The 27,736-nt window shown below is 41.8% G+C and overlaps 2 protein-coding genes across 5 annotated transcripts in view; one reads left to right on the top strand and one right to left on the bottom strand.

Moving 5' to 3' along the window:
- The window catches only part of LOC145940024 (uncharacterized), a 298,072-nt gene that overhangs the window by 179,830 nt on the left and 90,506 nt on the right, over positions 1-27,736 (bottom strand). The window contains exon 7 of the mRNA XM_083044795.1: positions 27,664-27,705. Coding sequence (XP_082900921.1) covers positions 27,664-27,705 — 42 coding nt within the window. The remainder of the gene's footprint in view (positions 1-27,663; positions 27,706-27,736) is intronic.
- Pdm3 (POU-domain protein pdm3) overlaps positions 1-27,736 on the top strand; it is a 115,981-nt gene that overhangs the window by 13,002 nt on the left and 75,243 nt on the right. The gene's annotated exons all lie outside the window — the stretch shown is intronic.

The following is a 27,736-nucleotide window of genomic DNA, read 5'->3' as shown; positions in this document are numbered from 1 at the left end:
TTTACACAGCGTCAGTTTACGCTGACAATTTCTAGTGTCACGCATAAAATGTTTCGTTGACAGTAATATAGTTCAAGTCACAGCAGTCTAATACCCATCACTTTACGATCTTAATTGTCAAAAGACAAGCCACATGATATTCACCGCATAAAGAATTAGACGCTCATCCACGACCAAGAATTTCGACAATGATGCCAATTAAGCGACAAAGGAGAACAACCGCGGCGCTTAGACGCGACAACAGACTAGAGACTCTCGAAAACGGCAGTCTCATCCGTTAGCTCGTTGTCCCTGTCCATCCATTACACTATTATCCTCTCGGCAAACACGGGGATCTACGTCGGACTCCACGCATGGACTTAATGCCGGGCGCGCATCTGAGAAGGGTGGGCGCAATTTACGCGCAAAAGAACCGGAGGATGTTTCATTCGCGACCGGCAAAAAAGAAACAATTCCGCCTATGTACAGCAGGAACGCAGGATGATAATGTCTGTCCCCTCTCCCCCAACCCCCTTTTGGTCGACAATGAGAAGAATGAATTTTTATGGCGCGATCGATCATCGTCACGCGCTTTCGTAATTCTTTTGCGACCATCATCGAGGGGAGGGAGCAGTCAATTTTCTGGATCGGAAACGAGAATAAATCCTCGTTCTGCTTTTGTGCAATCGCGCGGATCGATGCGCGGAGATGCACGCGCGCGCGGGGGTAGGGGGTTATCAACGGAATAATTTATCCGCGATTTCTCATCGCAGCAGTTCATTCGCGTGAAGTTTCACAGTCGTTCGAACTTCCCTCAGTTCGACGATCATAAATTATTGAATCTTTGAACACGGTATTCTTAACGATCCTCTCAATGCCATTAGCTGTGCCTCTTAATTGCGGAATATCTCTCTCTTTCTCGAGGAGAATAATGGATATTCAACGACGTTAATAAGTGTAAAGACGTAAAGGAGCAAATCTTCAAGGTTTCCGTGAGACGCACAAGGTCGGTCGCGAAATTAAAATCGAGTAGTTGGTTAAAAGAAACATAATCTGATGGTTTCTCGAAAGTATGTAATAATGTAAAAATAAGAATATGACGCGCGCGACGCCGGGGAAGCGCAAATTCTAAACGGATCAAGTACCCTTTGCATTCGCAAAGACCGCAGTAATGTGCATCTATATGCAAATATTCGCGCATCTCACAAACACATCTGCGGTCCGGGAAACCGTTGAACGTCCAACGGATGCATCGTCACGAATATTCCTCCACTCGCGGCCCCGAAGATTTCATCGGTCACACGAGAGAAGCCGCCAAACCATCTGCAGCTTTGCCGCAGAAGCAGCGTCCCTCTATCCAAACCGTCTCGGACCCGAAGACGCAAATTTCACGTAGCTCTGAATCCGGCGCGTTGACCGTCCGATGGATCGATACCGCCGTAACCAGCCTTAAGGCGCATTCCGGTTTGATGGCCAGAGCAGTCCCGGCCGTAAATGCATCTGTCAAGAAAGTGATTGAAAGCAAACGATACAGGGGAGTCGCGCGAAAGCCCGGTGGATCGGATCTTATTACCTCGGTGGCTCATTTCAGCGACTCAAATGCGTTTCGATCGGATTTCACAATTATTATGATTATTATCGAATCAGATCCGCGTACGGTCGTCGAATTAGAATCCGGCGAAAAGTCATCTAGCAGGAACAGTCGGCGGCTCTTGACGGCCACCAAGATGCCTTGGCGCTTTAATCGACCGTAAAGAATTCGGTTATCGCGTCGTATTATAGTTTTGTTTACACTTGGTATAATGATATTCGCCGGATATATGTAATGGCATATATAATAGCGGCTTATTGCGGCGCAAAAATTAATCGACGCGATTTTTTTCACAAGTAATTCGTGATGCGATCATAAATTAAACGCGCGGATGAATCGCGCTCAATCGTCTAGGGAATTTTATGAACGAAAATCGCAGAATCGATAGAAAAAAATCCACGATTTTATGACGCATGATAATACGTGGCAGTTGCAAAAGATTTAGCTAATAAAAACGTACGTTTGACGAGCGACCGTCCGTAAAGCAACGCGGTCAGAACGACGAACGTGGAAATGGGTGGCAAAGGGAAGAATGAAAAAAAAAGAAGGAAAAAAAGAAACGAGAAAAAAGTGGAAGAAGTAAAAAAGAGTAAAACGTCGAGAGATATATATTCTATCGATGTGGGGCTCGTCTATTTCTCTCACATGGTATTCGCGGAGTGATGGAATGTTTATCAATAGATTAATCTCGGAGATCGGCGGGTGGTTCCGCGTCGTCGTTGGCCAGGCTCCTCGATTGCGATTAAACATAAAAGTATTATTTCAATCTGGCCCCCTCCGCGCGCGTCGGCCGTACATTTCCTCGACTGTGTGTACGTCACCCCCATCGGGGGTGCCATACTGCATACACGACACATCCATACATGCGCACGCGCGCACCTATTCGCGCGACCGATAGATCGGGCATTTTTCCATTAGATTGGAACTTGATTAAATTGAAAATCTGTCAATTTAGGAAAAAGCATCCGACAGCTTATATTGACGGTGGACATTATACGCGGTGGCCAACGAGGCAGAACTCGTTGGCCTGACAACTAGCGGAGATATAAAACCCATCGTCGCGACGATGGACCCGGGATGCACGCCGGGCTGTTTACTTTTTGCTTCCTTTTGCGCCCTTGTAAAATTAATTGCCGGACGCTCTTTGAGGGTGACGCTCGCTTTCGCCATTCTACCGATCGCGGAAATTTGCTCACGGTGTCATTCGTTCAATCTCCACCCTGATATGATTCCGACGCAGCACCCTCTGGTGTTTCCCTTCCTTTCTCGCGCTTGTTTCGCTCCCGTTTCGCAAGATAGCCGCCGCTGACGAGTTTTTACAACGAATGCGTTTATCGCGTACACTTTTTAAAGGGATAATATGGATTTAATTCGCGAGCGAATTTGTCGTCCCGGGCAGGCCATCAAACGAAACCGCCGGACGGCCGAAGTATATATCCCGCGGTATGAAGGAGAAAAGGCGTTTCTTCGTCATCATTTAACGCGCGTTACGTATAAGCGCGACCCACATGCCTAATCACCAGTTATATCCAGTCAATGATTCAACTGCGGTGAGTTGAATCTCTCAACGAGATTTAAAAAATTTTATTTGGGAATACTGATTATATATAAAAATTCGTTTCTTTGATATTGCAAGATTATATGTTCAACGTTAAAAAAAATTTAATTTGTTCTGATTGTTAAAAATTTTCAAATATTCATGATCTTCGATTTATCGCGATTAATTAGATTAATTATTGTTATATAATAGCCTTGTCGGTATTTTTATATCATTTTTCTCTTTTTTTATCGATTAATTTTTTTTTAATTCACCGACATTATCGTCAATTATACATCGGTATTTATAGTTGCAGTTTTTATTTTGCACTGTGTGCGAGGAAGTATGATATGCGAAAAGAGAAAACACATCTTATTCTTAAACCGAAACAATCTGGTCGGAATGTCGAGCAGATAGTATTATCTCGACCGATTTAAAACAGTATCTTGCGACGAGCAATGCTAAGCATAACGTGATTGCAATTCGCTTAATCGCTATATGGCGCCATTGTCCGAACCAGTTCGATGTGCAATGCCGTGCAATCGAGAACGTATTACGCTCACGATAAGGTGCCGCGATTGCAGCGGATAATTTAATTGAAAATGCGGTCTGACCTATACGATAATGCTCTAGAGAAATTCCGCGCCAAGGCGGTCATTATTAAGAATGCTTTAAGCATATCGAATGAACCGCTTTTATGATTACTAATGCGTTATCATAATTAAACATGCTAATATTATTTCTCAGCACGAACGGAGAACAATGCTTATTTTATAACGTGATAAAGCTATATTGTTATTGAGATTTAGAAGAATTTTAAACTACTTCGAATGCATTAATATACTGCAGATTTGGATGTATACAAGAATTCGGTAATTATCAAAATCTTTTTATTAATTGAGAGAGCACGATTCACACGTTCGCGCGCTAGGAAAAATAAATTCTACACAATAACTCGGACGAAAAGACCAAACTTTACATTGGTTAACGTTGTTGGAGCAAAGTTTAATCGTATCTCGCGAGTGTCCGGGCGGACCTTGATTAAAGACGATCGCGGGGCGGGAAGAACCGCGGATAAGTCAGAGCGTAATCGCGTACCGGGACGCGGCCTTTTAAAGTAGGAAACTCGCCGGAAACTAGCGGCCGCACGGCACCGAGAACTCCCCGGTGCGGTGCGGTGCCAAATAACAATGTTGGATCTCATAAACAAGGAGACAAGACAAATACCCGCCTGGACGGCGGTTCCTAGAGCGCGGAGTGGACAGAGTCCGTTCTACCGCCCACCCACCCCTCCGGGGATGGGAGACTCTGCTGGTAATTTCACGGTGTCTTGCATCCCTGAGCCGCCCCCTCCGTTGCACTTCTCTACACGAGACACTCATGGGTATACGCGATATATGTTGACCGCACTTGTCCGATATGCTCTCGCTATAATCGTCGAATTTTTGAATCGATCGAGTGTACCGTCCAAGTATTTATCTTTCGCGAGTTTGCAAACATCGTTTCTATTTTGGATAACAGTGATTAAAAAAAATTGACGTTTCGTATGAATGATACTCGAAGTATATTTTATTAAATTAAAAGTTTTTTTTCAGTGTAAATCACATACGTATATACGAGAGATTTATGTCTGTATAAATTAAATATATTCGGTTATAATGCGTAGCGAGAGCTTCATCTTGGAATAAGTACACGACATCTAGAATGCGAGAAGGAAGAGGAGAGGAAAGGAGGGGTCACTGGGATTTGCGCGAATGGCCGACGACTTAATTGATCGAGGGCCATAAGCGAATTAGGGATGACCAATGTTCCACGTGCGGAGCTGAGGAATATGGACGGGGGAAGACGCCGAGTTAATTCAATTCGAGGAGGCCCGAGGAGGGTTTTGCGACGTATCTCGCGAGACGTAAATTTGCGTACGTATCCTACGAGCTCCCCGCGCAGACCCCTCTTCTCAGAAGGACGATGGACACTCGAACAAATTGCATCGACGCCTTGGAATTGGCCGTTCCTTCCTTCTTTCTTTCTTGCCTCTTTATTTCTCTCCCTCCGTTGTCCATCGTCCTTTTTCCTCTCCTTTCGTTACTGCGCGGCCGCGAGTCATAAATCAAATTATACGTTGAGTGAGATTAGATTTCTGTTTGGCCACGCTCGAATTCACGAGCAGCGGATTCGACGAGGGTAAGGACTGCTGCGGTAGAAACCTTCGCCCTTCCTGTCTTCCGCGCCACCACTCTCCCCTTCTTCCCCCTTTATCCCTCCCCTTTTCTCTCGAACCATCCCGTCGTACCTCGCCTCGGTGCTGCCTGGCGATGGTGCTGCACTACGAGGTCCAACATTAGTTAACGATTAATCAAGGCGCTTGTAGCTCAACATATATCATTAAACTAGTTAGCGAAGTAGGGTCGGCCAAGTGTGCTGACCACTGGCTACACCACCCACCGCCTCGTTCTCTCTCCACCGGCCGGCCCTGACCGAACCCCTTTGCCGAGCCCCCTCCGGCTCGCTCGCGCAGTCGATTCAACCCTCTGGCGACGTGCTCACGTACCGAATGGAACTCTTAGAGACTCCAGAAGCGAGTTTAAGCTCGTCGCTCGGTGTTTCATCCGTTTCTGGCGTGTGCCAATTGCTCGTTAAAGCGCGGAAACGGGGAAACACTTCGGCGCACAGTCGAGGGTGCATTGCACTTTGACTCGCTAATATCAAAATGAGTTCTCTCATTCCGCCCGAGATGTCGATAAGACGCGAAATCTCGAACAAAAACTCGCGGGAAAAAATATTCCGTTGCCTCTTAAGTTAGATTAATTGTCGCCTGCTGCGATTAAATTAGATGAAGAATAAATGTATCGATGTGTATTTTATACAGATTGATAAACTTACTGCTAATTGAACAATACTCCGCCATATAGAATTTCGCGAAATCTATTCTATCTCTCTTTCTTGGATTGACCTTCTCTCGGATCTTCTCGCTTTTCCATACTCCTGCCCGCGCCTCGTCTCTTCCAGTTTTAACCATCAGGAGACGGCCGCATAGCCTCCCGTGCGCCCGCGGGCGCCCCTTATAAATCCTGCAGGACTCCTGCAGGCACTAATGTACGACTGTTTGCGGGTATAACTTGGCCCCGACACGAAGGATAGGGGATGGTGTTTCCAGTACATGCTAAGCCGGGGCTAAAGGCCCGCTAGACCGAGCCATTCCTCACTGCCCTACAGACTTACACCTCCGCCCCCGTATGCTTGTCTTTGCTTCTTATCCCTAAGCAAATGTGGTCACCGCGAAGAGGGCGCAGGGATTTATTGATGGATTTACGACCTTGATGTTTGGATCTTGGAGTAAGACGAATAGAATCTTGAATTCGCAACCTGTCATGCGTGTTTAAACTTTGCTCCGTGTATCTCGGAGAAACAATGCCAACAAGAATTATTATATTTTACATTTGAGCAATTAATTTAATATATAAATTTTTACATCTTTAATTTAAAAATTGTAAAATTAAAAGAATTAATTTTAATATTAAAAAGAGGAGGAATAAAAAATGACTGCGATTTATGAATGACAATGATTTGTTCGAAATTTTGCAGAACGTAAAAAATAATTCAAACAAAGCAGATGAGCAAGAGACAAAAGTAATTTACTCTGTAGAACCGATGAGCTTGTTTGATGACCTACGAAAGATACCATCCGCAGATTATCGACGTTTCGCGATGGAGCAGAAATCCGAAGGGGCCAGACACATTAATACCGTCGCAGGGAATCACTTGGCAAAGTTATTTGACCACCACTGTTCATCCTGGGAGATGGTATTAAATCCCCACCCCTTCCGCCATCCCGTACCTCCAGTGGTCCGGACAGACTTGTACCAAGGACCAGAGCGAGCTAGGCACCAGTGTCCGGCGGTGTCGTCGGCAAACGTTTGCTCGACAAACAAACTCAACTCCCGTCTCTGCTTCACCATTGCGCGACTCTGTTTTACTATATAAATGAGATGGTCACCCTAAGTACAGGGTTGAAAGGGATGATACTGCACGAGTGTGCGTCTCGTCGGTGCCACCCAGTCGCTCTTCAGAGGCGACTGTCACCGTCGATCCTTCGTCTCTGGTCTCCGAGTTTCATGCGAAGGGATAGAAGACGAATGATAAGAAATAGGTTCGTCGACGTCGAAAGTGTTCGTCGTATATTTCTTGTTTACCGGCATTTCTAAAAGTATACGTAGCGCCGATGTCACTGTTATAATTATTTATATTTCGCGCGCATTGCAATTTCGTACCTTAAAAAAGAAAATCATTTTTCATTGTCTGAAAGAGAGAGAGAGAGAAAGAGAGAGAGAGAGAGAGAGAAAGTTCTAATGATGAAAAATATCAGCTTAATTTTAAATTATGGAAATGGAAATATCACAATGCATCTAAACCTATCAAAAATGTCTGTATTATAATAAATTGACAATTAAAAATATATTCAGCTTAAAAGCTTCGAGCGCAATGTTGCGTTAATAAAACAAAATATGGCCAATAAGTTTTTCCCGTTGTGTATTGTAAAAATTTCAATCGAAATTTATTTGATAAATAATTAAATTAATTTGTGAATTAGCTTCGTTATCGCGTTTGAATCCATTTATGGTTATTGCAAGGTGTTCGTTACGTAACAGAGAACAAATATGGAAACAATCTTCGTGCCTGGAGGATGAATTTCATTGCGAAGTTAGTGACCGTTCGGCTGCCCAAGAATAATATAATCCTCCGGTGTGCGCCGAGACTACTCTGTATTAATGTTTGCCCCGATATCTGTAAACAGGCATTACCTGTATCTCTGGACCGAGGTGTAACTATCCGCTGGGCGAGCTCATGGTAGATTTGAACGTTAGCCCGCCACAGGGATTAGAAACTTCCTACAGCGAGGTCACCATACATACTGTTTGCGTTTCTCTATCGGTGCCTCGTGGAAAGGAAAAGAGGAGTACGTGGTTGGGTGGCCTGAATCTACGAGAGTATACGTCTACAGACGATTCGAAACTAAAATAATACGAGGGTCCGCTGAAGAAATTTCGCGCATCGCGCGCGATCTCTCTTTCAACAGTGATGAAGCTGACGATTTTTGACGATTTTATCTCGGTTAAGGAAACTTAATATTTCATAAAGTTTGTAATTATATTTTTTTAAATACAATTTTTTTTTTTGAATAATTTATTTCTATTATAAACGAATGCAACAATATGACGGTTGAAATAATCTTCAAAGAGATTCGATTAGCCATGTAAGGGAAAAAAAATCATCATTTCGTTAAACGTCAAGACATACAGCCGTGAACGAGGAGGACGCCGCGCGGTTTGTAAGAATTTATTGCAAACGATAACACACCGGCGAGCGATGACACATGAGTATTATCGTAGACAGAGAGTGGCCGGTTTCGTTCACGCGTCTGCGTGCTACGCGTGCGTGTACGCGGCCGGACGGTTAACTGACGCGGCATATTTACATTGTGTGGCGGTGCAATTAAGCCTCGTATCCGGCGTCAAGCGTAGGAAATTTCGTGCGGACTAACACCTTGCTCCCTTGCATTCACGCGGTCTGCTTGCGTCCTGCTTGCATCCTATCCTCTTCGCGACGAGAATGATATGCATCCGAAACTTTAATCTCTTCGCATTTTATTTTGTATGGATATGCACTCGAAAAGAAGGTAAATTATTTGTAATTATTATAATTAAATGATTTATACATAGTATAGATTTTTTATTAATTCAAGATATGATATTTATATCAAACTATTTACTAATGTCAAAATGTTACTATTATAAATACATATATGAAAACAGATTGCAAAGAGAGAGAGAAAGTGGCGATACAAAATTTATCGTGTTGATATTAAACTTGAATAATTTTGACTTTAGAATGTTGTTTATACAACGATTATTGCATTACTAAAATTCTGTTTTATTTTATACAATATAAATAATTTTTCATAACACTATATATATATATAATAAAATGTCGAATTAGAGTCGAATAATTATTATTGTTACATTTTATAAATTTTACGGTTTAATGAATTAAAGGAACGTTATCTCTTTTTTATACATATTGTTTAAATTTTCAGGATAATTTTCGAAATGGCGTTGTGGAGTTATAAATAAATACGTATATATATATGAATTCCGCGAAATCATACATAGATATGCGGCGAGAGAGCCACTTCGATCACGGTCCATCGATCCCGTCTATATTGCTGACGATATAACTGTTTCTAAGGCTCGTAAGGGAATTCCGTAGACTGTTTTGAATCGGGTGGGAATCATTCAGCGAAACGTTACAGGGGATTGTTAGCGTACCCTGCGAATGTATCTTGCGAATGATTGTCTTCTTAGGTGTGTGTAATATGATTAATCACTTGCCGAAAAAATTGGAAATCTCAATTCGTTTCTCAAGTATTATAATAACAAATAGTATCGACTTCGTTGTGGACACGTAAGCTGTGACATAACGTGCTAATTGTGAACATCGTTTCGAAAAACGAGTGACAGAGAAGCGGTCAAGGAGAAATGAGAATCCATAGATAAATGTACATAATTTGATAAAAATTACCAGATCACAAAAATCATTAAAAACATGCTCAGTAAATCAAAAGCATAATATTATCGTTTTTACGATTGAAAATGAAAGGTATTGATTTATCATCATATTATTTCATATTTTAATGAATAAATTATAATAAAATTTTGATAAAACTTATATTTTTTTAAATCTAACAGCACTTGCAAATTGTTGCATACGTGTAAATAATGCAGGCTGTAATTACTTTGGCAAAGCATCAGGTGTATAAGTCGGAAAATATAATTTGCGCAAATGATCAATATTCATTTGAGCTCTTTGCTTTTTGCAAGTTGTTAGTATGCGTTTATTGCGAAGAAAGCGCGAGAAGCGCGTCGCGCAAACTTGATAATCAGTGTCGTCTCTTGTCGACTTATCGAGTCTCGCTATCTCGCGTTCGCGGCGTGCGTCTGTCGTTAAGCCGGCTCCGCCAACATTTTGTAATTGATTGGAGCAAAATACAGTCGTGCAAGGGGCAGGCCGGGGCAATCGCGGGGACAGGCCGCGAGATCCGGTAAGTCAAATTTTCCCGTCAAGCGACGGCCGCTCGTCCCGTGTACATGACGTTTTAATAACGGTTCGTGAGCGATTGAAAATGTCAATCTACCGCGCTTTCGCGGAGAGCGTGCGTGTAAACGCGCGTGCACTACATTCGCGATGCGTGCGAAACGCTCGTCCAAGACTCGTATCTGTTAATCGTCGTCGTTTGAGAGTTACGCTCGATCTCTATCTCTCTCTCTCTTTCTCTCGTGTGTTCACTTAACGCCTTGAGATCGGTGGAGATGTTTCCTCCAACCAAAGTTTTCACCTGCTTTTTAGCACATTATTATCTTCGGGAGGCCGATATTAGGAGGGATTTTATTGATACGGAGTCGCCTGACAAACTCGACCGGGCAATATTTAATATATGATCAACTTTTTCATTTCTGGATTGGATCGTAGCATATCCCGTTTCCCGTAAAATTTTTTTTATAAAATACGTAATTATTTTATATTGCAATAAAAGAGATTTTTTGCCGAGATAAAAAGTAATAAAAAAATTTCATATTAATTTTTAAACACAGAGCGCAAATTTTTCATCGAAACACATGGAAACAAGGGTTACCGGTTTAGATACATTTATATATATTATGCAGGCTGTAATTACTTTGCAATAAAAGAGATGTTTTTGCCAAGATAAAAAAATAATAAAAATTTGTATTAATGTGTTCGATATGTATTCTCTTAACTTAATTTTCGTTGTTGATAGATACAGGATGGTAATATACGTTTTTTTTGCGTTATGCCGTAATAAAATTATTTTCTCTCCTCGCTTGAACGAAAGTTAATATGCATTCGCGACGGTTTACATTCTGGTTTACAAAAATCTGCGTTAACTAACCCGGTTTAATAATTCGCCTGTAATTTTCTTTCCACTATATGATTTTATTTTTAGAATATAGATAAGTAAGAGAAATAGTTTAATCGCGATTATATTGGAAATTATAATCAGAGTCTCTGTAACTAGATCTCAAGGCAATGACACATAGAAAGTCACGTAAGCAGTATTGAACAATCATCTTACATTTTATTGTTTTTCTTGCCATGACCTTAAGAAGCCAAAATTAAACTTAAAGTCAAGCTCGGACTATCTCGATGTTTCGATAATCAATTATATTCATCGGTCAGAAAACGATGCTCGAAACAATAGTGGCACGGTAGCGAGGATTCTAGCGATATCGCCCTCTCGCGCAAGTTTATCTGGTCCGTTCTATCTTTTATTAGCATCCCGTAGAAGCTATTTCGTAGCCCTTTCTCTATCGCTAAACCTATCCAGGCAGTTTCTACGGAGTCTCGGCCGTTCTGTATACCGGAGCAGGAGTACCAGAAGTGCGTATTTACGAGCGTTCCCGTCCATAAAGCAACCTCGCGCCTGATTTTGATACATTCTCCACTCCGAGCACTATCTCACGCGCAAATACGACCTACGTTGCCATACACTTAGAATTTATGGTGATGCTGTGCGCGTAAGCGATAGTTTTGTTTTGTATTCCATGTATTTCAAACGCCGCGACCTATCTTTTTCTCTCTCTCTTTCCCTTTTTCATATTCTTTCGTTATTCTTTGCAAATTCTACGGATTCTCGAAGACATTTGGCAAGTGAAAGAAAAACGAAAAAAAAAATGGAATAAATATATGCGTATGTCTTACGTAAGTTACGAATAGAATTAAATACACATCCTTTTCTCTCGCACAGCTTACTCTCAAAATATCAGAACTTTGATGAATTAAAATTGTTCAATGAAACCTGCAATGATTGAATTTTTTTGAAGAAAATAAAAGAAATTCGATATATCATGAAAGTTGATATGCAACACTTATTACGCCTGTTAGGAAGATGCAAGCTTCAGGAGATGTGCTGTGAAATTTAAAACGATGCGGTAGAATATGTGTTGCTGAAACATACATTAGGCGTTGGAGGAATAACGACAGACTGACGCGGGCAGGAATAAACACACGGCAAGCATGAAGCAACCCCTCTAACAAGAGCGAATATGCAGCTGCCACTCCGAGACATATTTTTGTATCCGATAATAAAACTTGGCATAAATCAATAATATAATGTTCAATCGCACTATTTTTGTATACATTGGTCAGAAAGATATGCAAACCGCGTATGACGTATTATATGAATTAATATGTGCCCTTGGCTACTTGAACTAATTTATTAAAATTGCATTTTAAATCATCAAAACCATATGTTATCGACGTGATTTTGCCTTTTATTCTAAAACATAATTGTAATTAAATTATTAAAACGTATTATAATTAAAAATCCAGACATCGCTTCGAAAATTAATTATTACAACGTACGTGCATATTTTATCAGAGGTCCCGTTGGTCGAAAGAAGATGAAATGTTGCAGTCTTGTCGTTCAAATATACGTTAGACACAAAAAAAAAATTATGATGCAGACGGGATCGCGCTTATGCAGGAATAAATGCATGGGAAACGCGAAGGGCCGATTCTGATATTGAATGTGTACCGGGCACCTTTCTCGTCCGAAGTTTCTCGCGCGGATGTACACGCGTGTATATATATATATATATATATACATATATGCATATATATATATATATATATATACATGTATATATATATGAAGCATCTGTGCATATCGTAATCACAATATTATGCTGGAATTGGGAGGGCCGGCTTTCCCATTTCTATTTTAATGGCATCGGGGATTTCAAACGGGGCTGAGCCAAGCGTCGCGTAATAACTTGTATCCCGCCGAAAAAAAATATCGGAAGGTTCTGGGCAAGCCGGTTTACGGCTCCTCGTTTTTCATTCAATGCTTTTTATCGAAGCGCGGATCCATGACGTTTAAATGTTAAACATAAGCGCGCGCGTCTCATTCTTGCTTGGATTTTTTCTTATCTCTTGTTCGCGCTAATTCGCGATATTATCGGAAATTTCGTAGGGTATGAGAGAATATAGAGAAAACGATTGTGTATATCGTAAATATTCTCTGTCTGTATAAATGTTTAATCGTAATCGAAGTCGCATTATAAACGACCGTTTAGATAAATCTATCACTAGCGTACTCCTCATTCGTGAACGGATACCTAGTTTATTAATTATACAGTTTTCTCACATTCATATATGATATCGCTCGCGTGTGTGTAAAAGAGATCGATCGTCGCATGCCGAGTGGTTGTTTAGAAAGTTCTATTTTATTTCTTTCGTGGAACTTTGCGCGAATAAAGAGAGAACGGACTCCGAAACGGGACAAATGGTGCACGGTATTAGCATAATGTATGTCGCAATTATCGTTATAATTGCCCAAGTTGTTGGCAACTGATTTCAATATACGTCCGCTTCGTGTTCCATTCTCCAAGGATACAAGGCGTTACTTTGAGAACAATTTGCAAGCGTCAAACTTTTTATCGATAAAAATGTATGTAACAATAAGTCTATATAATAATCGATTAAATATCTAATAGAAAAAAAACAAATATATTTTTGTACACATCTTATTTTATCGTAAAATTTCTAAACAAATTTTTCATTGTCTTTAATTAGGAGCGCCATCAAATTGGCTCGATAAAAATTAAGGGATACACGTCGCGGTAAATAACCATTGAAATTAAAATCGATCGATTCGGTATTATGTAAAAGTAATGCGAATGAAAATAGAGTGGCAAATAATAATGATGCAATTAGAAATTAAAGTATCGAGTGTCAATGTATCGAATACGGAAACAGTGTCGTTGCCGACTGTTTTACAGGGTGGAAAGCTCTCTTCGGGGAGCAGAGGATTAAAAGTTTACTTCGCCGGTAGACGAGGGGGTTGGTGGTTGGCAAGAATGACTCCGAGAAGTTAAGATCCATGAGAAAGGAGTCTGTAAAGTTGCTGAAAACTTTTTAGCAAGAATTAATCACCGGAAGATGGTGACTGGTCCTTATTAAATTGCGACCTCGCCATTTATTTCGATGCGGTTAGTCCAAGCGATTCAATTTGCGGCCGCGGCGTTGTGCGCGAGTAAATTACGTTAGTTGACATTATCACCATTGATGTTATCCACCTTTTGAGAATGCAATCCGCCGCAATAAATAATTCCTTTTTATGCTGTTTATAGCTCTGAGAGTTTTATCCGACAACCGCGATATACATAGATGTAACAAAGATACGATTCTATCTCACGGACAAATAACGGTTCGCTGGAAACGGACAATCCTAAGTGAAGCTGCTGATACGCATTTCGCGATCGTACACGTATATACATACAAGTACACACACAATGCAAACTCGCCACGCATACATTCTCCGTAAATTGCATTTCGCGCTATACGTACCTATACGTTAACCAGTGCGGTCTTTATTATGTATGTTCAGCGTATGAATCCTTGATGGATTCCAGATACCTCATTACACCGCTATTGACCTGAATCTTTTATTATCTTTCCACCGCGTAGACACAACGATGCGCGGCGGCGACGGCGGCTGCGCTCATTATACCGCAGAAAATAATCATTATGTCCATTGACCGACGCCCAGGGTGGGGAGGCAATTTTATTTTCTGTGTACGACGCCGCGCCGGTGAATACGTCTCTGATGACGATTAGTGGCCCTTGGCATCCTTAATGACCGCTCGCACACAATCGTCCCCCGTCTCGCGCGCGTTATGCGTTGACGCACGCATATACTCTCGGTTGGATAATATCTAGATCCAGCTGGTTGAACATGATATTCGGAGCCGAGAGAACGTTTAATTAGACAACACGCGAAACACTCAATGGTACTATGTGGTGGTGGTGCTATCGCATCTTTCCGAGGACAGGTATCACCTGATTTAGTATCTGGTACCGAGCAAAGCGAAATTCGAAATACACGAATGAAAGTGTTGGTATAATTATACCGCATAGTCGGCATGTGTGTAGCTTTAACGTGTAGTATCTGAAGGGGTTGCGCGCGAAGAGGGGAGATAAAATCGAGCGACTGACATCGTAGTATTATTTTTTTTTTCGTGGACGATTAGAGCCTTATGGCACACTAACGATCCCTCGTATATGTTTGTGTTGTTGCCCAATCATCCGTTTCGGATAAAAATAGATAGCCTCGAATATGGATCTACTTTCTTAAGCGGGATATTTCAGAACCGATGAAAACGCGAATAAATCAGGTACGAATATTTTGAACGACCAACAATGGCGTTCAAGTAAAATTTGCATTATTTTAAGCTCATAATAATAAGCTTACATGTATGATAATCCAAATATTATAATAATTCAAATAAATACTTTTAACAGCTATACTTGATATGTATGTGTATCTACATTTACGATAAACGTGTTAGAATTTCAGAATTATAAATAATATTTTCTTTTATGATTCAAAATATACATGTAACAATACTAATAAATGTAATCCGTAATCAAAGTTGAAATTTGATTCTCGTCGGAAGATACGCGCCAGATATGTAAAATCACGGTTTTAAAAGATAGAAGAAGCGTCGGATGGAGGCACGAGGGCGCGAAACGAGGGTAGAAAAGGGGTTGAAGAGAGGCAGAGAGGGAGGAAGAGAGAGAGAGAGAGAGGGGGTGAAGAACAGACGAGGAGAAAGTGGAAAACCGAATAATCGTCCGGCTCTCCGACCTCGGTGTCGGTTAGAAGCTCCGGCGAAAAAGAGGAGATGAAATGGACCGTCCGACTGACAGGAATTTACATCCTCTCGTGCGCAATCTGCGTGAGTGAATTGTGTCGTGTTACCGTCCGGAGAATTAGATCCGGAAAATCCGTAATAATTACTCGAGCGGGCGCGCGGCGAAGCATCCTCTTCCATCAGACTTTCGTCCTTTCTCTCTCTTCCTCCCTCCCTCTCCCACTCTCTCTCCGCGCCCTTTTTCCCTCGCTCGTTTCTCTCACCGCCACTTGACAGCGTGAAACACAAAAATAAATAATGATTCACCACCGCGCGGCGGGCGTGTTGCCCCGGAAAGAAGCGGTTCCAACCGTGCCCACGAAACACGCTGTCGGAGAAAAAAACGCGCGCGGTAACGGACCGCTTTAACTCGTACGCGTTTTTTCCCTCGCGATGCGTCGCGATGCATCACGATGCGCGCGTAAATGTATGCATGCATATGCATCGGCGTCTCGGAACGAGATGTTACGGCGATAAAATTCAATCTACTTTACGACATTTTCTCCTGCCGTTTATATATTCTTATCCGCGGATTTATTTTAGCACTTTGATCGATCAGGCTGACCGATTTTAGCCCGATTTAAGAAAAGCCGCGATCTCTTGGAGAGAGGCGAACGCTCGCGATATTAGATCGCGCCCGAATACATTTTGACCTATTTGTAGTAATTCCGAGAATCGTTCAGCATCAACGGGAGTGTAATGCCGCGTATTAAATTCGTTCCGTCTTCTCAGAATGGTGAGACGACCAGTTCAGCGCTGCTCGTTAATGTGGCTGCTTAGGAACAGATGTAATTAGTACGCTTAATGCTTAATGATTTATACGCGGCGTTCGCGCGATTTAGGTTAAATGGAGTAACGTGCCGCAATTAATTCGTGCGTGATACTGTTTATGAGCTTTAAGCCTAAGCGAGAGGATCACAATGGACTGAGTATACAATAATGTCTTTAAAGGACAATTAGGAGACGATTTGAACGATGATATATTAGAGCGATCGATTTTATGTTCGGGTTTTGTATCGTGATGATTTTTCCTTTTGGAGGAAATTAATTTTAAGGAAAATTTAAGAAAAAAATCTTATCAAAAAAATTGTGAGATTCTTAAATTATAATGAGTTGAAGTATTCGCGGTTTCATTGGATGTAAAATGAAGACCGCGTTCTCGGTAGAAAGATATATGTATATCCAAATTATGATACACTGGAAATACAGTGGGCACGAAATTGCGTTGCTTATATCGTTTCATATTATATATATTTGGCACTTGGTTTCTCTGTTGATTTTGTACATTTCGATGTTTGCTATATATAGCGAGCTCGATATACATATATCCGCAGTGTGAATAAAATGTAAAATATGCTTTACATTAAATTGTTACGCTAATAGAAGCACGTGCACGCAAATCGGTAATTGTAGGAAGGACTTGCTATTTGAAAGGGTTACAACAGCGATGACTAGTACGGTCGATTGGTTCGCACGAAATTCGAGTTAATGGAGCGCGGGCTGGTAATCAGGGTGGAATTCGAGTTCATCACTTTCTCGATGACTGTTTCGGGTCATCGTTCACTGGCTCGCGTTACCCATCGAAAATGATAATTTGCTCATCGTTGACGCTACGGATCATCTACTCGCAGTGACAATATTCCCTTTCTTTGTCAATTATTATATAGTCATAAATTATTAATACAATTTCTGATTTAATATATCACAAGTACATTTATATGTTGTATAAAAACTTTCTCAAAGAAATTTCGTACTGCTTGTCTAATTACATAGAAACTCTGAGAAAAAAAAATTTTAATTAAAAATTTTTCTTAATAAAAAAAGAAATGAGCTCGAGAGAAACGTGCGGTTAAAAGAAAACGCTTACGAGAAATAATTCTGAAGCTTCGCTAAATGTCCGGCGGTCTCGATATCGTGACACTTGAAAAAGTCATCCATTGAAAGAGATGCTTATCTATCTAGCATAGATGCTTATTAACTCGGCCGTTGAGCTCGCGTTACGGCAGACGCGGTCGTTTACATTTTTACCAGGCCGCGCGAGAACTCGATATTCCGACAAACACCGATTGGAAATGTTAAAAGATCGAAAGAATTTTAATGAAAACCCCCGACCGTGGCGTCCGCTCGAACGTGCCTTTTAATAGTTCATCCGCGTCTGCTTTACCTTTTTTTTTAACTCCGTTTTCCCTCCGACCCTCCACCCCCGGCCACCTATTCTCTCTCTCTCTCCCTCGTCGCTTTTTATTCGGTACGTTTCGGTCCGCTCGCGGTCCGGATGCAGAAATATACAGGATGTATCACGAAGTGATGCTCATTCTTTTCTCTTTTGTTCAATTACAAGATTTATGAAAAATTTAGACTATTAGTCTATAATAAAAATTGAACTAAAGATTTAATTGCAAAATAATTTATTATTTGGTAGGAAATAACTTTGCACCGATATAGGTTTCAAGAGTATATAAATAAGCTTGAAAAATCTCGAAACGATGAAGATTTAATGCGATTTTTTAATAATATATTACCGATATATAGATAATGAAAATTGGGGTTGAGACAGTTGACCGCATTTAATTTAAAGTCCGATTAAAAAAACATATAACATTAAAAATGAATCCGCGTTATCGGAGGCGGTCGGTAATTAAAAATCGATCTCGAGAGTTTACTCCGAGATGAATCTGTAATCAAAAGAGGAAATGTGACTTTTGACGCGACTTGTACATCTGTTGGAAAGAGAGAAGAGCGCGCGGTCACCGTACGTTTGCCACCGTACGGACGGACGAACGGATGGACAGGCGAGCGGACAAATGGAAAGGGTGGAAACGCAGAGTTGCTCTCGCGCGCGGCTCCAGGAAGGGTAGAGAGGGAGAGGGAAAGGGTGAAGGATGATGCGGGGACGAGAAGGGTGGAATGGGGGTGGCAGTAGTACGACTACGGCGGAATTATCCTTTCTCGTGCGTGTTTATTTTTCGCGTGATTACAAACGAAGTTAATCGGAATCGAACGAAATTAATTTTATTGTCCGTCGAAAAAAGCCATCGCCGTCTATCCGTCCTCCCCCTCCCTCCACCCCCGTCCATCCGCGATCTTTCCGCTAGCGGCGATGCGGACGCAACGCGACGCGTGTGTGCCACTCTTACACAGGCCGGGACATCAGCACCGAGTATGCGGCGTTTTCGACGCTGATAAAGAGAACCGGACGGACAGTCCATTAGGGCGGCGAATTAAAATTATTCCATTAATTTCTGATTTTAGAGTATTAAAAACGCGGATTCTCCCTTCGGACGGCAAAGCGCGATAAGCGGAAAAAGTTGGAACGCGAAATGAAAAGGAATATGTCAAAGCGGTCGATGGTATGTCGCGTTATAGTTTGCCAACTACGTAACACACGCGCGGCTAGTAATATATATATCCGCGATGAAAATATAATGAAAAATAAAGCGGCAATTGAATCTCTTTATCATCCCTAAGTACATCAGTGAAGAGGAAGAAATATAATTTTTCCCTTCTATCACTGCGTATCTTATTATTGAAGGGGTAGATTCTCCCTCTCTCCCTCTCTGGTATCGTTCTGCGTATACGATGATTTTGAAATAAAACTATAAAAAAAATAAGATGTTGACGGAAAAGAGGTATATTTGTACACTGTATGCGCAAAGCGATTTATTATGATTGACGCGAAAATTATTGATAGGGGAGATAAAAGCAAGCGGTGCAATTCGAAATAATTCACAAAGCGAAAGTCCAATGTAGCGGGAGAGACGATTGCGTAACCAGAGGCTGCGAATGCTTTAAAGACACGAGGTAAACCAAGGAGCACCAAAGGTGTTCACCGACATATATCGCACCGAACGGTGTCGATTCCGGTGTTGCTTCAGCAAGTATCGCTCGCGCGTTGGGTGTCTTTCCCTCTCACCCCTTCCCTCGATCTCTTTCTCTCATTTTCTCTCTCGCCGTCTCTCTTTCTCTCTGGGGAAGCACACGTTCCATCATGATCACGTGTGTTACGTACGTACGTGCACACACGCTCGAGAACGGCCGACCTTTCATTTCCCACCCCACCGGCGAGCGGACGCCGACCAATCGGACCTTACCCCGCGTAAAAACATCGAACCGCACACACGACCGAGCGTGCTGCGAAAGCGCGGGATGAGGGTGCCGGGGTGCGACGGGGAGCACGGGGTGAGGAGAAACGAAAAAATCGTTCAGAATTAAAACGGGGAAGCAGAAAAATAATCAGATTTCCGCGTATATTATTAACGAAGATACGTGCGTGCATACGTATGTACGTACGTGCGTGCGTGCGAGTGCACGAGCGCGCTCGCGGAACGGCAGAGGGACGGTAGTAGGGGCGGGAAGGGTGAGGAGGACAAGGGGAAGTTTGGCGGGCTGAAAAAGTATTGACTTCAATCGGAATCCGCGCTCCTCTCTCCGGCCGATGCCTGCCGTCGCCCCGTGCTTGCTCTTGCTCTCACCCCGCCTGCCTCTTTCCTGCTCATCCGCCGCTCTCTTCTCCACCTCTTTCCTCTTTCCGAATATCCGCGAATTCAATGCGGCCGACGCATGAATTCGAGTTCACGTGCGAATCACGCGACTCGCCATGCGTCTCCGCTCCCGCGAATATATATATGGTATACGTAGTGGGCGTATGTGTGAGCACGCGGCCATCCGCGTGTCGTCGGCAAAAGCGCGGAAAACCGGAGCTGCTGTCCGGAGCAGAGAATTTATAATGCGAGAAAAAAACTGGTGTCGCGCCCGCACACGCACACCCCGTCGCGTCGGGGGTCGTTTAGATGGCATGAAACGGCCCCGGCTATCGCGGAGGCGAAATCACGCCGACCAAATGGACCGTCACGTGAGATGCTGCGGATTTCGCGTTTCGGAAAATCGCGAACCGACACTCGACTCGTAAGATTTTACGGACAAGAATCCGGCCGCCAATGTGGTAATAGCCTTAGGTTGTAATAATTAAAATTCAGATAAACATTTAGATATTAGGATCTTTTAATTTTCAAGTCACCAGAGATCGAAAGAATAGTGGATGAACGAAACTTGGGCTTATAAATAGTAACAATGATTTTTTCTCGATTTTTTTAATGTCTTAATTATCTCAAGTATAAATTGCTTTTTTAACCGGTCTATCTAATAGAGAATACATGTCGTGTCCAGAAATTCAACGTCCGAAGATCAATAGGATCGCGATCGTGGGTCTCTCTCCTCACCACGCCGTGCTCGGTGAGCCGTATTTGATACTGCTATCGGCTCGAAGTTAATTTCAACATCCTTAATCAAGTTCGATTGTGTCTAAATAGAGAGAATACGAACTTTAGCTTGACAATCCGGGTCAAATGTGTAAACAGGCGCGATGGACAATACAGCGCGACAGATGCAAATTCGAAGCCTCGAATCGAATCGTTACTCGAACGAGCACCGCAAGCATGACGTTGGACAAATACCTTCGTCGAGGTCCTTCAGGAATCTCCGGAGTTTCGGCAGTAGCAGTGGAATCCTTCGATACTCTAATTGGCGCATTCACGCTAGTGTTGCCCGTATATCGGGTCCGTAGTCTGCATGCGCGACGATTCGATTTTCCCCGGTACATTTATACCCCGTCAACATGCACGTCGTAATATCATTTGCCTACAGTTCATTACTAATTTATGCACGACGCAGCTACGGAATCGCTCGACTGTATAATTCATTATGCAGAGACGGGTGCATTTTTTTATCGGGCGAGTCGAAATCATCCTCATCGTCTATCAGGATCAACTATTAAGTTTAGGACTCGGCATAGACAGTTCATCGTTTCTATCTTTCCGAGATCCTATCGCATCGTCTGCTTTCGCCGTCCATGTATATCTCTACTTCCTTTCCAGAGGGTAGAATATATATATATAAGCACCAATCACCACGCATAATCTGCGTACTCATTATTACTAGACTGCGAGGGGACGCGCATGCATGTACCTATAGCCGCCTTCATTATGGAGACGATATGGGGCATTGTTTGCAGAATAAGGGGGGCGAGCCCACGCAACACGCGAACCCTCCAGAGCCATCTCTTTGCTCCTTCCTCTCACCCCTTAATGCGATACCGCTCTCTATATCTCGCACTCTCTTTCCTGTCTCGTCATCCCTTTCCCGTTTATATCACGTTCGTCCGCTTTACTTCAGCCTTCAAGTATTCCTCTCGCGTGTTCGTGCTTTCGCACTTGCCGAGAGCGAGAGCGTCGGTTCTGTATATATGTGACGACACGCGTACAACTAAACTACTTATCGCGCTTCCACGCTGCGCGAACGCCAAAGATTTCCGGCTGCATGCGTGACGCGCGACAAAAGGGGCCACGCGCAAATCGTTCGTAGTAATTAGGACACGTGCGCTCGCACCGGCAGAGAGGGAAGACTCGTTCGTGTCTAAATCATTATTGAAGAATGAAGGGGCAGAGCGGGAGTCTCTCTCACTCTCTCTCTCTCTTTCTCTCGATCGAGTTCCGTTCATTGAAGCATCGAACGGAATTCCTCGATGAAAATCAACGGAAAATGACATATTGTCTTCCTAAATTGACGAGTTTCGGGAAGTAAATCAATGTTTCGATGCGACGCTATTGTAACTGAAGAAACATTATTTTGTACTTTTTTTTAAGATGATGTAAACATTTTTTTGACAAGAAGAAAATTAATAAAAATCAATCGTAAGAAAAAAAAGAAACAATATGTTCAGAGTTCTAGAAGTGAGATTAATATATCTTTTAAATATTTTTTCGCATATATATAAGCCGCGCTACGAATTTATTATCAGCAAACGCACTGAATAAACGCACACCAAAGGATAATTAACTTAATGTACAAAGTGATTCTGGCCCGTCGTTTTTGCGCTCATGTCATATAATTCGCGAAGGCAATCGCGAAAATGCCCGGCGACAGCCAGCGAGAAAGGCTTGGGATGCCTGTTTTCGTTTTCGCGCTAAAAGGTATTACGGGTAGCCTCAGGCGCATTCCTCAAATTATCCCAACGCGGGGAACACAGCGACAATAAAAATATGGCATTAATTTCCATACGTTACAGAAGACTCGGCCAAGCTCATCGGTACACGAGTGTGCAATCAAGCAGCGCAATTATCGGGGCCTTTGTTCATGAATAATTACAAACAAGAGAATCGTAAGCGCGGTCTCTCCGCGCTCCTCTTTTACTTTAGTTAGTCCTATTTACATCCCGTTCTCGCGTCCTCTTCCCCTTTTACTCTGGATACGGCTCTCGCAGTTGAAAACGATTTCGCCAAGAGTTACGTCGAATGCAACCGTTCGGAATCGAATAGTTACCCCCGAATTGAATTTTATATCACATATGTATATTTATTATTGACGATAATAAAATTATACTCCGACGCGAAAAACGAATCGTGCGTTCTGTATATTGTATTTTATGCCATATTTCGAAGAGAGTAAGATGATTAAAACAAATTTAATCTCGAAAAAATTACGATTAGAGTTTTACAGTAAATCAAATTATATTTTTAAAAAATTTTTTGCTAATTAATATTCTTATTTGATAGGCTGGATATAATTACATTCTCCCTTATCGTGTCTTAGATTCGCAAACGATGAAAATTCGATGACTGTCGCTAATAGCGAACGGGACAAGTAGAAAGCTGATAGCCTATTCTGCGATCGTCATCCACCGGACGCTAATTGCACGGCGAAATTTCGACCACCATACGCTTACGGATTTGCTGTCGCGTCGCGGTGCTACCGCGATGGCTGCGAGTAGCTGCTACCGACAATAATGAACGGCCGTCCACTGTATCGCGACGCAATCTGCACATACTTAACGAAGGAAAATGCATATTCATAACCGGGCCTATGTAGGCGCGAATAAGCGAGCGAACGCGTCGCATCGCAACGCGTCATTCGGCGCATAGAATTCCGCGCTTTTTCTCTTTCTCCGTTTCCTCTTTGCGTCGAGCGACAGAATAGTGGCGTAAAAAAAAGAATCGAAAATCTACGGCCGAGGTTAACTAATGGTGCGCACACGGCGCTGCGAATGACAAATAATTGCGCGACGTCGGATTTTCCTGTTAATCGATCGTTCTTCGAAACGCAGGAGCGACCAAAAACTTATTAAAAAATTTATCTTAAATGAATATAGAAAAATATTTTTATAATTGTTCAAATATTTATATAGAAAAATTAATTAAATGCAGTATTCATTTTTAAAATAATATAGAAAATTAAATCGTGAAAAAAGACTTACTTTGTATTGTGAGCTAAAAAAAATTTAAATTTGATTCAGAATTAATATATAATTAACTATAAATTACATTTGTGCGTAAGACAATTGTCATAAATTTTCCAGAAAAAAATTGCGCATTTGAGAATATCAGGAAAAGGAAACGGAAATAAAATTCTAAAAGAATATTTTGTCGAGCGTGACTGAGTCTGATACGTTTAACCCAGTGACTCTGTAGTCGTTACCGTCGTTGACGACGTCGGGACGCCAGGAAGAAAGGGGCGTCGCGACGCTAGAAATAGACGAGTGAGCTTTCGCTCTCAACGGCGGAGGCGCCGTTCCAACAAGAAAACTTTCAACCTGGCGGCCAAGTTCAAGTCGCCTAGCATTCAATGGCAAATATCTGGGACTCTTGAAAGACTTCGTTTTCGCATTTTTGTTTTCGCTCGCGTAAGATTTAAAATATATTTTGGATACTATTTTTGCATTCTTTTGCATTCTATTTATTTTTTAATGACAGTCTGACATTTTTTTGTTATCAATTTGCTCTTTTATGAAAATAAATTGTGAGACACCTCGAATACGAATATCTTTGCGTACGCGCGAGATTTCCGAATTAGAATCTTCACCATCTCTCTTCTAATTTCTACGGACAACGCTTCAACGGCGACGAAATCAACGCTCATCTCTCTCTCTGTCTATCACTCTCTGTTTGCGTAGACGATGGCCGGATAACCAGTTAGATTCAAAATTGCCGGACGGTACCCTCCCGTTCGCGTTCGTCGAATAAAATTGAAAACCGTCTCCCTCTCGTGACTCTCCCGCTGTGTCTCGGCATACCGATGGCACACACGCACACACTTCGCACACGCCATCCCTCTATTCCTCCCTTTCCGCCACCCCTTTAACCCGGTTACCATACGCAGAAAGAACTCGTCGTGCACTTGTGCGCGCAGATTTACGCGCGTGTTTTTCGCCTCCTGCATTCAGCACGGTGCTAAAAAATATCGGCTTTTATTGAAACTCGCGTTGCTATCGCGCCATTTGAATTAAAGACGATCACGATGCCATATTTTCGCGTATATATATTTTTCGTAAAACCGATCGATATAAAAAAAAATTCTCAGAGTCTCGAGAGTCCGACGCGTCATTTAATGACACGGATTCTTTAGCGGATTGATATCTTTATAGTTGCAATAAAGATGTTATATACAATATCTGTAAATGAGGGAAAGATAAATGCAAACAAGTGGGACGCAGAAAACTGATATTTACGAATTCGGGAATTGACAAATTCGCTCGACATTTCCAGAAACTCGCGTAGGCCGATAGGTACAAACACGCACGAACATATCTCAATGTATGCGCAGAGATTCACGTATTTTTTAGCGTATAGTAAGCGCACCCAATGGAATCTCGCCCGGGTTTGGCGAGGGAAGATTCGATTCGAATGAACGAACGAGCGAGCGGACGGTTTCGGTTGGGCTCGCTCGTGCTTCGTATAAATCAGCTATGCTTATCGGTCTTTCATCGTGCCGGAGGTGAACTCATTTCGTTCCCTCTAAATACGAACTTTTTTTCGGGGCGAAAACCTATTTCGATTAAAATGGCGCGCGCGTTTCGCATTTTGCCGGATTATAAAAGGTTGCCGCCGCCTCTCCCCCGCCGACCCGTGCCTTCACAAATTCGCTCTTCGACCACCCTCGCACTCTTACACCCCTTCCCCCCATCCTTCTCCTCCACCCACTGGTTCGTTTCCCCCCCTTGCGCCGACCTGTTCCTTTTTTTTTCCACGTTCGGCTTCAATCGGATGCGGTTGCAGCTGCATCGAGCGACTCGATCGTCGAATCGTTAATACCGAACTGGTCTGATCCGAATTTTGGCGTGGCCGCCCGCTCGCTCTTTCTCGCTTGATACACCGTTAATCTCGTTATCGTTTATATTGTGTTTCGCGCTGCCAACTTCGGAATCTCGTATTTCTGATAAGTATAACGTCGACTATTTTTCGATGCGCCCGGTAAAAATGCACCTCGCTCGAATGAACGAACGAATAGACGGGCGGATCATTTATCCGCGCGAGATATGTATTATTTCTACACCTGTGTAATAGTACCGATTTAGACATCTCACAATTTATCAATGCCGTAAGTAATGCCGTATATTATTGAATAAAAAAATCTCTGATGAGTTAAATTTTTCTAAAATATTTATTCTATAATTATTTAGATTTTTATAGAAGCCCATCTTTTATTGATACAAGAATTTTTAAAATATTAACGCTTGTCTCACGAATCTATAATTGTACGACACAGAAACATTAAGGACAAGTAAAAAAAAATCGAGCACTCTAACGATTATTATAATATATAATGCATTGCCAGAGTCTATTAATTTTCGCATGACGATGGTAAGTTCACGACAAAGTTTGCATTCAGCTTCATCCGGGATTGCTACGGTTCTAGCAGGTCCGACAAAAATCGCCGGCACTAACGAATCGTAATTTTCGCTTGGACCGTTTCTGTGCTTCCGCGAAATTAGGCGGCATTAACGATTCTACCTGCAATTAATTGCGAACCGTCGTGTCCGCCGGTACAAACGAGGACGCGCCTACGCTGTTTGCCTAACGCATCAATCTCGAACTGCTCGCCGTTGGGGAAATATTCGAGGGGTCAGTTGCGTTTCTATCTCAGCTGTGCGAATTTTTTTTCTGATCGACATTTCGCCGAACGCATATCAGATGATGACGGGATGCGTTATAACAGGGTAATGCAACGTACATAATAAACTAAAATACTTCAATTTTAATTTTATGTTGTGAAAATGTTCTATGCGCGTTATATTTATTAATTCTAAGAGAATCATCCTTTTTAAAACAGGCATATTAAGTCGATTCTCGCAAGTATTATTGCTTCTTTTCCGCGATGCTGATTAACTGTTTCGATTCGCGTTATGCGTTATATTCGTAGCATCGAGAGGCTGTCATTGCGAAGGTTGGCAGTTTGAGAGTTTGTTCAAAATAAAATTAAATAAAATAATGATATTAGTTTTAAATAATATATTATAATACTTTAAACTCGATTAATATTTTTTGACAGAAATCAGCTGTTAACTATCAAAAATATTAATCGGGTTTAAAGTATTATAACATATTATTTAATTTAAAACATATTATTTTATTTAATTTTATTTTGAACAAACTATTAAACTACTAATCCTCGCGATGACAGCCTCTCGATGCTACGAATATAACGCACAATGCGAATCGAAACAGTTAATCAGCATCGGAAAAGATGCACCAATACTAGCAAGAATCGACTTAACATGTCTTTTTTAGAAAGGGATGTTATAATATTTTAAATTCGATTAATATTTTTGACAATTATCAGCTGATTTTTGTCAAAAAATATTAATCGCAGATAAGATATTATAACATATTATTTAAAACATATGTTACTATTTTAATATTCAACATATATATACATATGTTACTATTTTATATATTCAACATATATATACCGTCATTACCGCTATAGAAATATTATATGATAATCAATTTCTCACTCACCGATACGTGCAATAGCGGAGTTGTAGTACACAGCACATTGATCTGAAAACGAAATATTCAAATTATGTATAAT

This window comes from Prenolepis imparis, unplaced genomic scaffold (genome assembly GCF_030444845.1).
Source record: "Prenolepis imparis isolate NDT839.2.m4 unplaced genomic scaffold, iyPreImpa1.0 SCAF_8, whole genome shotgun sequence".
Taxonomy (NCBI): Eukaryota; Metazoa; Arthropoda; class Insecta; order Hymenoptera; family Formicidae; genus Prenolepis; species Prenolepis imparis.
This window is presented reverse-complemented; position numbering and strand designations above follow the sequence as displayed.